Genomic DNA, 16,301 nt, shown 5'->3' with positions numbered 1-16,301 from the left:
GTGACAAAGCTAGAGAGAGGCATGGACATATATACACTACCAAACGTAAGGTAGATAGCTAGTGGGAAGCAGCCGCATAGCACAGGGAGATCAGCTCGGTGCTTTGTGACCGCCTGGAGGGGTGGGATAGGGAGGATGGGAGGGAGGGAGAGGCAAGAGGGAAGAGATATGGGAACATATGTGTATGTATAACTGATTCACTTTGTTATAAAGCAGAAACTAACACACCATTGTAAAGCAATTATACTCCAATAAAAAATTTTTTTAAATAAATAAAACACAACACAACCATATCTAACAACAACAACAAAAAAAAACCCTAAAAATAGAAGTACCATACGACCCAGCAATCCCACTACTGGGTATATACCCTGAGAAAACCATAATTCAAAGAGTCATGTACCACAGTGGTCACTGCAGCTCTATTTACAATAGCCAGGACATGGAAGCAATCTGATTTGGTTTTTGTTTCTTGAAGGAAGGACTTAAGTAGTAAAGAAGGGAGCTGGATTCAAAGAACATTTTTAACATGTGAGGTTTGTTACTGGTACTCCCCCACCCAGCCCCCATCCCACCCGCGCCGCCAACTTCAAATTTCACTCTCCCAGTTTGGTCCCCCATATTACTCAGGAGCCAAAGTGGCCTCACCCTTCTCCATCCCTGACACTTCCCAGTTATCTGTCACCATCCCACACTCCAAAGGAAAACTTCCATTCCCCAAGTGCTAAATAGCTGAACTCCAAGTAAAAGAGGACCTTTAATCTGATTAAAATAATTCACAGTAAATTGCAAATCTCTTAATCCTCTTAGAGGCAGTAACATTATTTTTTTAATTTGGAAGGGGAAAGCAACTTGATATCGCCTCTAATTGTTGGCATTTTCGTACAGCATAAACAGTAATATATTTTGCTTTATTCGGATAGAAATGGTTATCACATTGGCATGGCAATCTGCCCAGAAATCTGTCTCCAACCTGTCAAATTAACCCTGAATTTTCTCTTAACAACATTCACCCTTCTTCTGCTTTGTTTGTTTGTTGTCGTTGTTTTTAAATCTCTGGGGAGAGGTCTTAAGGTTTGGAGTGATATCTCTGTAGGGATAATTTTTATGTTTAGGGTTTGTAAGTCAGGGTCTATACAAAGCAACTATCATGAACTAGTTTCTTTAAGAAAAAAAATCGTGATAAAGATGACCAATCAACAAAGCAATAATGAAAACAACACAATTCACACTTAAATAGACATTAGAACATGTCAAACACTGTTTTAAACACTTTATGTATATTAACTTATTTAACCTTCACAGCAACCCCATTATTTCCATTTTACTGGTAAGGAAACAGAAAAGTGAGATAAGCTATTAAGGTGACATGGCTGGTGTGCAGTGAAGCCACATTTCAAACCATTGTATTTTAACTCTGAAGCCCATTCCCTTACAATCACTACACTCTACTGAAAGACACACTGATTAGGAAAAACTCAGGGATAAATAATCCAGCTCCCTGTGTTGTTCCTAGGTTAAAAACTGCAGAATTTAAATTCTGAAAGTGGCCTTAACGTCACTGTTTCAATTCCTGCATTTTACAGGTGAAGAAACTAACTCATGGCATGGTGAAAAGCTACCTAGTGGCAGATTCAAACCCAGAAAGAACCAAGTCTGAATCCAAGTCGTGTTTTTTCCCTCACTATACTACAGTTAGTCCATAGAAAAATCATAGCAAAACCTAGAAACTCCAAGCAAAGGTAGATATTCAAAATCCTAGCCAATGCATTTTGTAGGATCTGGTAAATACAAACTCTTGAGAGCTCCCATTTGGCAACTCTGGTTTTTCTTCTTTCTGATTACTCACATCTCTGTTTCCAAAAGAATGAAAATTTACCCAAGAATCAGAGGGATTATTAATTTATTTTATAACTCCTGTCAAAGCAAAGAAATTCATGTACTGAATCACTTATTAATTCACTGAATGTGTTCGTTGTAATAGTTAAGTAGATATAGACCCTCATAGTTTGAAAGGAGACCTGGATAAGTAAATGTAATAGAGAATGATCATGGGCAAGGTCACAGTTTTGTAAAGGGTGCTATGGAAACACATAAGTACATCAAAACTACACTGGGTGGGTGGAAGGGGCGTCTAAGAGTTTTTGGAGGAGGAGGCGCCTGCATTTATTCATTAGGCCAAACAGCAGTTAGGCTGGGGAAAAGGGGAGGAAAACGGAGAGAATGGAATGGGTCTAGACAGAGCAGTCCCAGATAGAGGAACAGCATTAGAAAAGCCTGAGGGATAAGAGGCTGAGGCTGGTTCATATGTAGGGAACCCTAATTAGGCAGGTGTGCAATACAATCAAATCAATAATAACAATACCTCCAGGGCTTCCCTGGTGGCGCAGTGCTTAAGAATCCGCCCGCCAATGCAGGGGACACGGGTTCGAGCCCTGGTCCGGGAAGATCCCACATGCCGCGGAACAGCTAAGCCCGTGTGCCACAACTACCGAGCCTGTGCTCTAAAGCCCGCTAACCACAACTACTGAACCCGCGTGCCTAGAGCCCGTGCTCCGCAACAAGAGAAGCCACCGCAATGAGAAGCCCTTGCAGCTCAACGAAGAGTAGCCCTCGCTTGCCGCAACTAGAGAAAGCCCCCATGCAGCAATACAGACCAATGCAGCCAAAAATAAATCAAATAAATTAAATAAACACATTTTTAAAAAAATACCTCCAAAGACAGGGTACTTTTTCTCTTAAGAAAATAAATCAAACATAACGTTTCTGTGGTTCACAAAAAACGGAATAGTCTTTATATGGAAAGAAATAGGAAGAAGAAATCAACAAGACTTAGGCAAATTAGCTGATAGGTTTTCATTACATTCCTTTAAAAGCTTCAGTTCTCAACTATAGAAATAATTTCCAAATAAATGTGAAAGTCATGGCTGCCCTTTTAAGTGATGAAGAATACATTATTATTAGCAAGCTATTTTGTCAGAGCATCAAATAATGCTCATCTTTAAACATACCTCCTGTGGACAATGAAATGCTGGTGATGGTTTCCAGCTTCAAATGAATCAGTGCTCACTGCTCAGGGCACAATACTGCTTCTGACCTCTTCCCCTGCCCGTGCCTTGACCTTCTCCCACTCCAACGTTATTCCCTGCCTTGTGCTGTGAGCATCTCATATTATTCGTGAGCTGTGGCTCTAGAATTTAGCATGAGGAGGGCTGCCCCTGATAGATGTCTAACAAGAGTAATGCTCTTAATGATCCCCAATGGGACTCTGCCATATTCTTCCAGCAGGATGAGTCGTTGGAAGACAAAAAGAAATTCTATGCACTTTACAGTGAAACATAATGAAGACAAGAAATTTTTACATATAGGAATATTTTACTTAGATTTAGTAAGAAATGACCAGTTTGGGTTTTTTTTTAAAGAGTTAACCAAAATGTCTTCATATATATTTAGCTTTGCAGTATATCTTGAACACCTGAGCAAATTATCCCATTTCTACGTTGCCTTAAAGAAATCCTCCAAATGTTGTTTTAGAAACATTTATGAATTATACACAAGGTTTCTTCACAAAAACGCTAGATATGCTCTTGAAAACTGTGCATAAATCAATATTTTGTAAATTAAATAACATTTTTCACCAACAAATTATTTCAGAGATGCTTTATTTTCATTTCTCGTTAATATTCAATTGGCAATGATTACTGACCCTTTAGATTAAGCTTCTCTCCTGATAATATTTCTGTCAAACAGCTAATGATCTATAAAACAAATAATAAAACAAATATGGGAAACTAGGTTTTAGAAATGGTCCTGCAATAAATACTTGCAGAAGGTAAAAGCTTCTTTGCAATTCAGCCAAAGCCCCAATTTTATTCTTATTTCTTCTGATTTCCTTAATGTACTTTCTCAACCTGTAATTCATAGGCAACACGGTGGTGTGTCTCTTAATAGCAATCAGTAAACCTTTAGACCGTCTCTGTTGATAATTTCTCTTCTTATTCAAGAATATATTTATTTATTCAGTTCATCAGGAACTCTGCTCATCAAAGGGCTTATGGTTTTGTTTTCGGTGTTCGTTAGCTTTAGGACAAAGAATAAACATAAACAGTCAAACTGATCACTTTGCCTGGCTTAACAATTTGTAAAATGTAAATAATGCCTAATAAAGGCAGACGCTTTGGGTTAAATAAATAAGCCATTATGTAACCATTTAGCTAGAAACAATACAGTAAGGATGGCCAAACACCAGAAAAGGAAAAGCTTCGAAAACGCTGAAGATAACAGAGTGAGGGGATATCAATGTATTTAGAGTAGGAATGAACAGCCACAGATAGGTTGGTTCTATATGGGACGGATAATGTAATATTGCAGCTACAAAATGATGATCTGTGGGCCACATTTGGTGTGAAGACTTGCTATTGTTGTTGTTACTTTTATTATTAATTTAGACCTAATTGTTCCCATTATAGGTTGGGAGATTTTACTTTAAAATACAGATTTATGCCTTTTCTTGAAAACTCTGAAAGTCTGTCTACATTTAAGTCCGCACATCCCCATGGCAACATCCAGCCAACCATCCCTTAGACCTGATACAGGGCCTTCCTTACACAGGCCCTGTATTGGCATTTCAGTTTTCAACCGTTATAAAATATTATCAGAGAAGAAAAACAGAATCTCACAAATTTCATTTTGTTTATCTTCCCTGCCAAGACTCGTGACTTTAGAACAGGAAGGGCAGTTCGAAGATGGTTCAGTGGTAAATGAAGGTGGGAAGATAAGTATCTAGCTTATTAATATATTTTAAATCTCCTGATCCAGAAAAGCATTACATCCCAGGATGCTGACAGAACTTTTAGATGAAATGAGATATTTATTTGAACACTAGGAAAAAGTTAAAAGTTATCTAAATTTTTACTAAAAAAGAAAACAGGATCCTCAAAATCCATGTTACACTTTAGGACACTGACAAAATATATATTAAAAACAGTAACAAAAGAACATAACCAAGTGAAATGACTCTTTATCAAATAAGGAAAATTGGAAGAAAACAGAAACCTTGTGTGCAGAGAACAGAAAATTTTAAAAGAGCATAGCTGTCTTCAAATATCGAAACAGTTTCATGTAGAAACTAAACTGAATTTACCATGGGTAGTTCGGAGGGTAAAACAGAGTCCAGTAGGACAGGAAATAGAGTTGAGTTTTAGCTTAATTAATGAGGAAAATTTATACAAAACTTATAAATGGAATCTTCTATGCTATGAGGAGATAATTCCTGTCACACAGAAAGTAATGAAGATAGAATAAAGAATAGGTGTTCAGGTTACTGCAGAGAGGGTAGAAGCACAGAAATAAAGTTGTTCTAAGATACTGTCCAAATGATTCTCTGATAGGTTAAGAACAATAAAACATATATCATTATATCTAAGTTTGTCTATACACTGCTATCCATACCCTGAGAGAATATGCCAAAAAGTAAATGTCTTAATTTCTAAGAATTATGATATCAAATTTATATTTATTTTTTATCACCTCTTCTCCATTTGGTGGAAGCTCTTTATGATCTAAACATAGGCTCACAGGGTAGTCACACATACCTCTGTTAAATTACCTATTGGGCAATCAACCATTTAGCATAAATTCCTTAAGTACAAGAAATGAGCTTTTTTTTTTTTTTTTAATAACTTACTGTTGCCTGGTAAGATTGATCAAATGAATGAATGAATGTTATTATTAAACAGTGTACTCTAAAATATGTGTCATAAGTGAAATTCTATAACAACTAACTATTGTAAAATCTACCTCTTCAAACAGATTATATCTTTTTTTCAGATCACCACTCCTGGATGCACCTTTCTAACACTTCACCTTGCTCAACAAGGTATTCTATTCTTTCTTTCAACACTCTTTGGCAACCTACTTATTCCAGGGAGAGTTTGCTGACTAAGTAAATCCCCTTAATCTATCAGTTCTCAAATGCAATTCTCACTTTTACCATCATATCAAAACATCTTTCATTCACAGAGTGCCAACAATTCACTCATGTGCTTCAACATACATTTTCCTGTCTATAAGTACACAACCTGGATGTTGTATTAAAAGCTCCTACACATTATCAGTATGTCTAAAACATTCTTTAAAGTGTCTAACAGCAACAAAAGTAGACAGTTGGTTAATAATAATTTTTCATTATTATCAAGATTGATAATCTTGATTTATCTAATCAAGATAATCAAGATTGACAGTCATTTACTGAGGAATAAAGAATGTTATTAAGCTCCATTCATAATAAAAAACAAGTAGCATTATCAAATACAAATGAATGGCAGGCTGCAAAGCAATAAATGCACAGAAACACATTTATTATGAAGTTATTTTAAGACAGAGTAAAAACCTTAAGGCTATGACCAGGTCTCGTATGAGGGAGGGTTTTAGATATGATACCTAGTTTCGATTACTGGTAAAGAGTAAGGAACCAGGAAATTGTTCAATTTTCATTTAAGCATATATAAAGTCATAAACCTATGGACAGAGAGAAGAGAAATGTACCATCCCATCTACACATTTGGAAATAACTTTGGAAGACTATTGAGTTCAACTGAGAAAACCACCCCTAAGAAATTACAGAACAATCTTTAGTCAGACATATCTATTTAAAAGAATGGGACTTCCCTGGTGGTGCAGTGGTTAAGAATCTGCCTGCCAAGGCAGGGGACACGGGTTCGATCCTGGTCCGGGAAGATCCCACGTGCCGCGGAGCAACTAAGCCCGTGCGCCACAACTACTGAGCCCACGTGCCACAACTACTGAAGCCCGTGCGCCTAGAGCCCGTGCTCCACAACAAGAGAAGCCACCGCAGTGAGAAGCCTGTGCACCACAACAAAGAGTAACCTCCGCTCACCGCAACTAGAGAAAGCCTGCGCACAGCAACAAAGACCCAATGTAGCCTTAAATAAATAAATAAATAAATAAATAAATAAAAGAGTAAGAAGAACAAAAGAGTAACATTTAAAAAAACAACTATATTACTTCTGAGAGAGGGTTGATTACAGTACTGTTTTTAATAGTTACTACAGATTCTGGCAGTTGTCAGGGATCATGTTCACCAATGTTACATTCTTTGTTTTCTAGAAAACTTGCCATCTGAGAAGGATACACCTTTAAAGGAATAGTAGTAACAGATTCTAACCAAGCTGTTGCCTAATATACTTTTATTATCCATAACATCGTATCACTATGTTCACTGTCTACTTCAGACTCAAAAAAACAAAAATTCAGCACCAGTTTCTTAGCGAAATTAGATGCCAGTAATAGTATTTTCTCTATGAAGACATTTCTATTCAGTTACCCAAATGAGCTCTCATAAAACTTACTTCGCTCCTGTGTCAGATTTACTCCACAAACTGAACAGCACTGAATTCCACTAGATCATATTACGGGCTGAATTGAGATTTCTGTGTTCTATGGTGTATAATATCAGGGTTATCAAGCAAAAGAGGGGAACAGACAATCAGATATACCAGAAAAATCTATCATCTAAAAGGCAACTAAAACAGCTGGGCAGCACAAGTTAGTTCCCTCACAAAGAAGCATCTTAGCCTTGTTATCTACACATCTTATACTGTTTCATCTACAATGATTTTCCTATAAGGAAACAGTGCAGTGGGTATAATGGTGACGAGCCAAATTCTGCAATCAGACAGGCTGATTCTACCACACTAGCTGACTGACCACAGTCAAGGAACGTAAATTTTCTGAGCCTCATTTTCCATATTGATAAACAGGGATAACAGCAATGCATTCATTCTTAATGTGGTATTAAATAAGATAAGGTGTATGAGCACTGTGCCAGCACATAACTTTATACATTTTAGACTTTATAATAATTATTATTAGAGATATTATATTATTGATTCCTAGTCCTTTAGGTTCAATACACATAACTGGATCCATAACTCATCATTTAATTACTTGTTTTTTTCATCATCAGGCTATATATATACATATATACACATATTTAATAATCATGTGTGGTTATTAAAGCATTATGTTCAATGTATCAAATGCAAAATGGTGAAAGGGTAGTTTTGAATATGGGGTCCTAGGAAAGGATGAGCTCCTGGATTGGAATGACCCCTAACAGGAGAAAAGACCAAATAATGCAATGAATTTTGTTTCCTCTCTGACCATACTGAATCTAAAAAAAAGCTGCCCTTATGATGCGTCTACCGAATCCTAATTATTAACTGATGAATAGCAACAATCTTGTCAGTTAAATGCTCCCTCATCTCCATGCAGTATCCAAGTAAAGCTTCTGCCCATCTCCTCTTTTTCTTCTACATGTTTAGGTTTTGGCAATTAATGAACTACTAAGTTCATTAATTGAAGCAAATTCCAGTTCCAAACTTAATACCAGATTGGTAAGGAAATTTTTACTTCTCTTCAAATATAAGGGAGAAAAACAGATGAGTCTATCTCCCACAGCCTGTACAAGCCAGTTTACTTTATTCAGACAGCTTGCTAATTGAATGGTCTGGAGACACTGAAATTACTTCCCAAACCAGGCAACTAAAGTAGTTTAAAGTTACCCAGAGGTGTGTAGTTAACACTTACAAATGTGTTTTAACTCACTTTGATATATGAACAAGCACCATTAGGGAAGTTTCCAAGTAATAAAAGACTGCCTTTTAAATCAAGCCTGAGTAAACAAAATCAGCTTTAGGTCAGTGAAACTGCAAAGTATACATTTTATATTTCCTTTATATAGGAAAGGAATTGCAGGCAGATACTTCCAGCCAAACTAAAAGTTAGTACATTGTTAGTGGAAGAAAACAACCACATGCTAAAACAGAAAATATAACAGAGTATGCATGTTACTGAAGTTTGGAGATTAAATTTTGAGATGGCACCTCATTAGCACCATCTGATGCCAAATGATCTTGGAACAGACAAATGTAGCCTGATTCACTTATTCTTTTGCCCCATTTTCCTTTCAAACTCTACCTGGGATTGCTAATGACAGAAAAGGGCCTCCGTCACATGAGTGGAGAGAAACTAAAATCTGGCCTCTGTTTCCTCTTCTGCTAACATCCATGAATGAGTTTACAGAGTTGATATTTTTTTCCATGATGGTGCATAAATTATGACCATACATCACATGCTACAAGGAACTTGACTGTCATATAAGCACACCTCTTGTTATGTTCATTGAAATTTTAAGTTATATCAAGAAATAACATATACCTGAAATGATTTTTAAAGTACTAAATGGTCACATGTAACGATTTTATTACTCCTAAGAGAACTTTCCTCACATTAAAAGAAGAATCTACAGGGCTTTCCTGGTGGCGCAGTGGTTAAGAATCTGCCTGCCAAGCAGGGGACGCGGATTCAAGCACTGGTCCAGGAAGATCCCACATGCTGCAGAGCAACTAAGCCCATGAGCCACAACTACTCAGCCTGCACTCTAGAGCCTGCGAGCCACAACTACTGAGCCCACGTGCTGCAACTACTGAAGCCCGCGCACCTAGAGCCAGTGCTCCGCAACAAGAGAAGCCACCGCAATGAGAAGCCCGCGCACCGCAACGAAGAGTAGCCCCTGCTCGCCGCAACTAGAGAAAAGCCCGCGCGCAGCAACGAAGACTCAATGCAGCCAAAAATAATAAATTTTAAAAAAAAGAAAAGAAAAACCTACAGAGTGTCAGGGATACAGATTCGGTCTCTGACATTGTCAAGCAGAACCTCTTGCAAATAACTTTGGGAGAAAGTTCCAAAGGCTCCATGCTCGTTCCATGGCTGACTGTGGATAAGCTGTCCCTGGTTCTCGGGGCATGTACACATAAGCTGAACATACGCATAGATGACCCATACTTTGAACTTGATACTTTCTGAAATCCAATCAAGAGCATTTTGAGAAAGTGTGACCATGAGCTACTACTTGCCAGAAGTGCTTTAAAAATGTGTTTTCTAGTAAGGAAAACTAACATGATTGAAAAAACAGATCCCTGAGATACACGGTATTATTAGGAATTGAAGCCTACTACTTCCTATATGCTACATATAAATCACTCGCTTGACACAAAAAGAATATATTCCCACTTAAGGCAGAACCACACTGCTCTGTATACATTTGCTTGTATCCACTGGTGGTGCTTTTAATGCTTCATTTAAGTGTCAAACTAGGTGACAGGCATTAAGCCTGTAGACCATTCAGCATCAAACTCACGATCTAAGAACCTTTTCTACCATTGTTTACCTTCTATACACTCTCCTTCCAATCAGAAAATAAATTAATTAAATAAAATAAACAGATATTCTTTTCCGGCTGTAAGCCACGGACAGCTCTGAACATGGCAGAGGTACTTCTCCCATTGAATGAAGTCAGAAAGATATGCACAGTCATGCTGTTCAAAATATTGGTTTATGTGTGGAACAACATTGTCGTAAGACATTTGGAAGCCAAGTAAAATCACAGAAGTAAGGGAATTTGTAGCAGTCTGTTTTGGCTTACAGGAAATGAGACTGAGCTCTCCCATGAAGCAAGCAACATGACACCTTCCAGCATTAGAAATAGCCTTTTGGTTGGCTAAAGAGCAAAAGAGAGGGAAGCAAGGAAGTGGAGATCAAAGCTATCTCCCTGTACACTACAGATAATCTTTTTTTCTTCCTTTTCCTCAACAGCAAGATTGAAGGAAAGTGCTGAAGGTAGAGGGACAAGGGGAAAAGGAAACCATGCTAATCCGGAACTGTAGGGAAAGGAGATGGCCTTTGATCTCCACAGGATGGCAACTTTATTGGCTATGCATAAGCAGTTTCCAACCAGCTGATCAACCAGGTATTAACACTCAACACCCTTCCATGATCAGTAACCATGAAGTGAGTCATCTGTGGATAGCAGTCAAGCAGAAGGCTCATCTACTACTAAATGACCACCAGCCCATGCCCAACCCAGAGGGGAAGGTGCAACCCCAGGGGAAATGATTGTTTCTCCACAGGCAGGCTCTTCCCTGATAAGCACCAATTATTTGCCTTGGGACTCAGAGCAAAATCTTTCCTCAAGTGTGCATGAATGAGGACGGCATTCATTTTTCAAAATACAACTTGGAATCCGTGTATTTCTACATCACCAGCAGTCATTGTTTTGACTTCTGTTCGGTGTCTTTTTTTAAGCATGCCAGGAAATACAGACATGATAAAGGCTGGATGTGAGCTGGTTGAATGTAAAGAACCGATCATCTTGCTTGGTGATCTAAAAATTTAAAGATCATTTACTTAATGGCAGGATAAAAAATGCCTCCCTTCCAAATTCTCAAGAGTTCAAACCACAGTCTTGTTTGGGTGAATTTGGGGGACATGTTTTAAAATTAAAAAAAAAAAAATGATTGATTGAACCATAATCTTTCTTATTTTAAACCTTCATTTCTCTTTCAACTAGGAAAGTGCAGAGTGGTTAAGGGTTTTGGAATCAGCATGGTTCAAATCCCTGCTCATCCACATCTCCTAACCTCTCTATGATGTAGTTTCCACAGCGATAAAATACAGATAAAGTAAAATTTTCGTAAGAATAGCACCTATGTCATAGGGCTCTTATAAGCATTAAATAAGATAATGGTGACCGGTCCACAAATGACAGTCATATCTTCATAGCACTAGCAGCAGTCATCATCATAAAGTTTCTTACGGTGCCCCAGAATTTGAACTTGATCTCATTTTTTTTATTATTTCCTTCTCTCACTTGCTGGTCTCCTCTAAGCAAAAACATTATGATACAGGAGGTAACTACTTAGCTTTCCACTCTTCTGTATAAATTGAGGAAGTCAACATTCTAAACTCTTCTTAAATATAGCTTAAAAAAAAACTATTTTATGAATTCATTAAAGATTCCAACTACTCCTTTGTTTTCAAACTACTCCATGTTTCAAACCACTCCTTTGCTTTAAAAATTGTCTAGTTCTTTATATAGTTGTTAAACATAGAGCATACACACTGACATCAATTTTTCAAGAGCCCACTTTTCAGATTTGCTCTTTGTGCTATGTGTGGTCAGAGGGTACACTAAGATTGGCTCTGTCTACTGCCACTCTCCCTCCTCCTATAGTTTAAAACCAGCTTAATTATGGATCTGTTTCTTCTACTGTACTTCTCTAGCCTTCTGCTTCTGGTTCCACTTTTTTTTTTTCCTTTCTTATTACCGAATTTCTTAATACACTCTACAGATTACCTTAGGCCTAATTTTTAATTGAGTAACAATTTTGATTTCCTTATATTTTTCTATAAGAAATCAAGCATGCAAGGCAGTTATACTTTTGTCTTTAGAATTAAACATTTTTCTAAAGGCCAGAACTTAAAATGAGCATTACCTTAACATCTCTTATTAACACAGAAGATGATACATACTCAACTATTTATGGTCTTCATTGGCAAGCTGTTATTCTAAGCTTCCTCCCAATCTTATTCCTCTTGCCCAGTATTTTAAATTACAGATACCTACTCAACATAAAATAAATAAATAAACAAACAACTGTGATTATAGGTTTGAAATTTAGCATTTTGTATCACTTTATTCACACAAGAGTATTTCATTTGTCATAGGGAAGACTAAGGGAAAATTTCAGGTAAATTTATTGTTCTGAGACATTTTAACTGTAAATATCTTATGTATTAGAGGCCCCATTATCAAGAAATAGGATGCCTTTAAAAGATGTCACAGTATTCAGATAAGTGTATTTAAAAGCCAATAAGTTTATAAAGAAATGAATAAGAAATTATTGGAATTACCAAAGAATCTTTCCAGTTACAGAGACCACAGAGCAAGATAAGTGGCTCACATAGTGAAACTTATCTAAAAAATTTCCCTCCCCCCAAGAGAAAAAGACTCCTCCCTCCCAAAAAAAAGGAGGAAAGGAAGACAGCACTAGTGAATTTCTACTTCATATGAAGTTCAGATCTCATCCTAAGTCTGAACTGAAATTCAATCACTTTTTCACTTAAAAGCAGTTTTGATCAAATGGAGTTGAGGAGAGGAAGTCCATAAAGAAAGAATGTTTAGAATCAGTTCCTGAGAGATCACACAGATTTTTTTTTTCCAGGGCTATCCCATCTGCTCCCCTCACCAAAAGTCTAGCTCTCCACAGAAAAGAACTCAGGTATACAAACACTAAAGAAATTTACCATGAAAAAGGATTTCTAAAGAAATACCTATTTTTTCCAAAATCTTAGTTTCCTAGAATAAAAAGTTATATATTGTAGCATTAGGCTAATAAATAAAAGACTACAAAAAACAAACACATATTTTGATGTTAAGTATGACATCAACACATCAACGTGAAGTTTATAATCTGTATGAAGAAAACTATAGGACTTTGTTAAGTTGGCAGCCAGGTTTTTTTAAAAAAAAAAAAAAAGGAAAAGAAAAAAGAACTGACAACCAATAGATGTTTTTACAGGTTAAATCTTGTTGAAGGTACCTTACCCCCCTCAGTACACTTTGATTTATTTAAACTCACCACATTTCTCTTAAATACACTCCATTAACAAGTGATAGACTGTGATCTTAGGCTTGAGGCAAGATATGAAACACAACCTTTCAAGAACTTCATTCATTCCCTGCCCAGGTGTCTTGAGCATGCCCAACTCTACTTACTTATCTGAGTTTTGTGAAGTTTTTATTCAAGTCAAAGTGTGGCTTTAGAATAGCACAGTCGTGAACCCTCCCCAGCAGCCCAGTAATCTGGCCTCCCCAAGTTCAGATTCACAGCTGGAGTGAAAGTCAGCAGAAGACCGATAAACAGCTTCAGGTTAAATATGAGAGAGCATCTCACAAGGACAACTCTGACCCCACCAACAAAGTGGATAACCACACCTATCGGAAAAACTTAGGTTTATTAAAATCACCAGCAGCTTCGGTGGAAAATTAAATTAGAAAAACAAAGCCAGAAATCATTTCAGCTCTAAGGTTATAAATGCCTTCTATCTATTTAAATTACAAATCTCAGGTACTAAGTACTAATCAAATTATTAAATCTAAAGGGCAGTACACGCTCCAACATTTCTCCAAGTGAAGACAGAATTTGCACGCTGACACGACTAGCTTTCAGTGACATCCTATTACTGTGACCCTATCTTTAATCTACTGCCATGATAAAATGTCCCAACATATACAAACTCAGCTCAAACAGTGACTAATGACCATTAATCCCCCTATCTTCAGTAATCTGCTCCTCCAGTCATTTATCACACTGACACTTCACTTTACACACGTGAATAAACTTTAACCGAGAAGGTGAATCAACAAAAATCTCAAAGGTATCTGAAGCTGTAAAATTAAACTAGGGGGAGACTTGGCGAAGAGAGACAAATAGAGAGATCAGATCTGAATGTTTCTGATTTGCATCCTTGGCTGGTATGGGGGTGGGAAACCATTCAATCCCTCAGATATGAAAACTAAGAAAAAAATACACGAGAGAGGGGAAGCTGGAAGAAAGAAGAGGTGGCCGGCCCCAAAGAGTCTGTTTAATCTAGTCATCCTTCCACTGTGACAGGAATGAAAACTTCAGCTTTCTGTTTTCTTCAAAGGAATAACAATTTAATAAATTTCTCATTTAGTTCCGTTGCAAGGGTTCCTTTTAGTCAGAAAGCATATTTTAGGGATTATTTTAGGGATTTATTTGCCATCATTTAGCTGATGTGTTTTTCTTTTACATATTTCCTTAAGTAAAATCCTTGGTCAAAATATTAATCATAGCCCTGGACCACAAAAAGCTCAAACCAACCTTTCAAAACTGTTTCATAATCATGGAAATTGAGTGACTCTAACGTACAGGCTCTGATGCAACTTGAAGCTCAGTACAGGACTATAAAAAATTCCCTGAGGTACACTGTGTGTGTGTGTGTGTGTGTGTGTGTGTGTGTGCGTGTGTGTGTGTGTGTGTGTTAAGGCCTGAAATCGGATCCTTGATTGAAACCAGAATCTACCAAAAGGAAAGAAAGAAAAGTTGAGCCGTGACTCTGTTCCCTCATAGTAAAAGTTTCTTCGGGAGGGTAAGAAAACTATTTGGAAGTGTAGATGCAGTGTACACTCTTAGGTCAGACGTATCCCACTGCAGTATCCTTCCAACAGCTCATGGGAAGAGTTCTGGTACTATTTAATGAATCCCCAAAATCCTAAATTCAGCCTTCTGTTTTCCCTTGCCAATGAAAACTCCCAGGCAACTAAGTGTTCCCTTTCAGATGCTTGCAACCTCTTGTTTTCCTTCTAAACTCACCCAGGCAGCGGGGATACTTTATATCCTACGGTAAGGAGTTATTTCCTGAAGTTTCTTCAGAATCGAATTTAATTACAGACCTTGGTTATATAAAACTATTAATAACCCCTTTGCTCGAAAGAGGAGGGGCGAATTGGAGGACCAGGTTCAGCAATCCTGGCGGGTTTCTGAGCTCCAGCTCCCCGGGCGCACACCTCCCTTCCCGCGGGAAGCAGCCGAGGGCTGAAACTCACTTTGGCTCATCCTCATGGCCCAAGCTCACCGCCAACCGCTGACTCTCCCACCCTTGCGCTCCGACGTGCGTTTGCCCAGAATGATCTGGGCGTGCCTCGAACTTGGCAAAAGGCCTAGGTCTGCGAAGAGGCTTGGAAGGTCTTGGGAGATGAGGGAAAGGGGACAACACAAAGTAGGAACTAAGAACCTTTTCGTCTAAAACTCCTGCCAGGGGTCGGGCCCCTCCGGCCTTAGAAGGGAGAGGTCACCAAAATGCAGTTCGGGGTTGATTTTGAAAAGTGGAGAGGGGGCGTGCAAGGGGAATGGAGGGTGAAGGAGGAAGACGCGGGGTTACCTGAACAGAGACATATTAATCCAAAGAGGTAAAAGTGAGCAGGCTCCGCGATCATTGTCCTCGGGTGGATCCTGCATACAGTCTCATGCCAAGAGGAGAGAGTAGAAATGGGGTCTCCAAATTTATGAAGCCACACACTACACACAAAGGCTTAATATAAGCAACGTGGGTCAATCCGCCAGGAGTTTTTAGGGCAATTACTTGTCCACCTCTCCGGACGCTTGTCAGTATCTCTGAGCCCTCTGCAGACTAAGAATTCCAAGGTTTGCCTTCTCTGGCGCCAGGGTTTCCGAGGAGGCTTGGCCACTTCCAAGGACCATCCAAAGCGAACAACAAAGAGCCGAAGCAGAAGAGCAGTTGTGCGGTTTCCTGCCTCCACAATCTTGCCGAGCCTCCCGGCGTGCTCCCGCGGCGAGGGCCGGCGCGGCGGCGGCAAAGTTGGCGTGTGAGAACGGATTAGGGAGGGCCGAAAA

General features: G+C 38.4%; 1 protein-coding gene across 1 annotated transcript in view; it reads right to left on the bottom strand.

Annotated features, from left to right (window-relative positions):
* Positions 1-15,992, bottom strand: part of ROBO1 (roundabout guidance receptor 1) — a 391,570-nt gene extending 375,578 nt beyond the window's left edge. Inside the window, exon 1 of the mRNA XM_024740150.1 lies at positions 15,829-15,992. Within this exon, the coding sequence (XP_024595918.1) occupies positions 15,829-15,883 (55 nt within the window). The 5' untranslated portion in view covers positions 15,884-15,992. The remainder of the gene's footprint in view (positions 1-15,828) is intronic.
* Between the last annotated feature and the right edge of the window lie 309 nt (positions 15,993-16,301).

This window comes from Neophocaena asiaeorientalis, unplaced genomic scaffold (assembly GCF_003031525.2).
Source record: "Neophocaena asiaeorientalis asiaeorientalis breed wild unplaced genomic scaffold, Neophocaena_asiaeorientalis_V1.1 scaffold866, whole genome shotgun sequence".
NCBI classification, from domain to species: domain Eukaryota; kingdom Metazoa; phylum Chordata; class Mammalia; order Artiodactyla; family Phocoenidae; genus Neophocaena; species Neophocaena asiaeorientalis.
The sequence above is the reverse complement of the archived record's forward strand: the minus strand, read 5'-3'. Positions and strand labels throughout refer to the sequence as shown.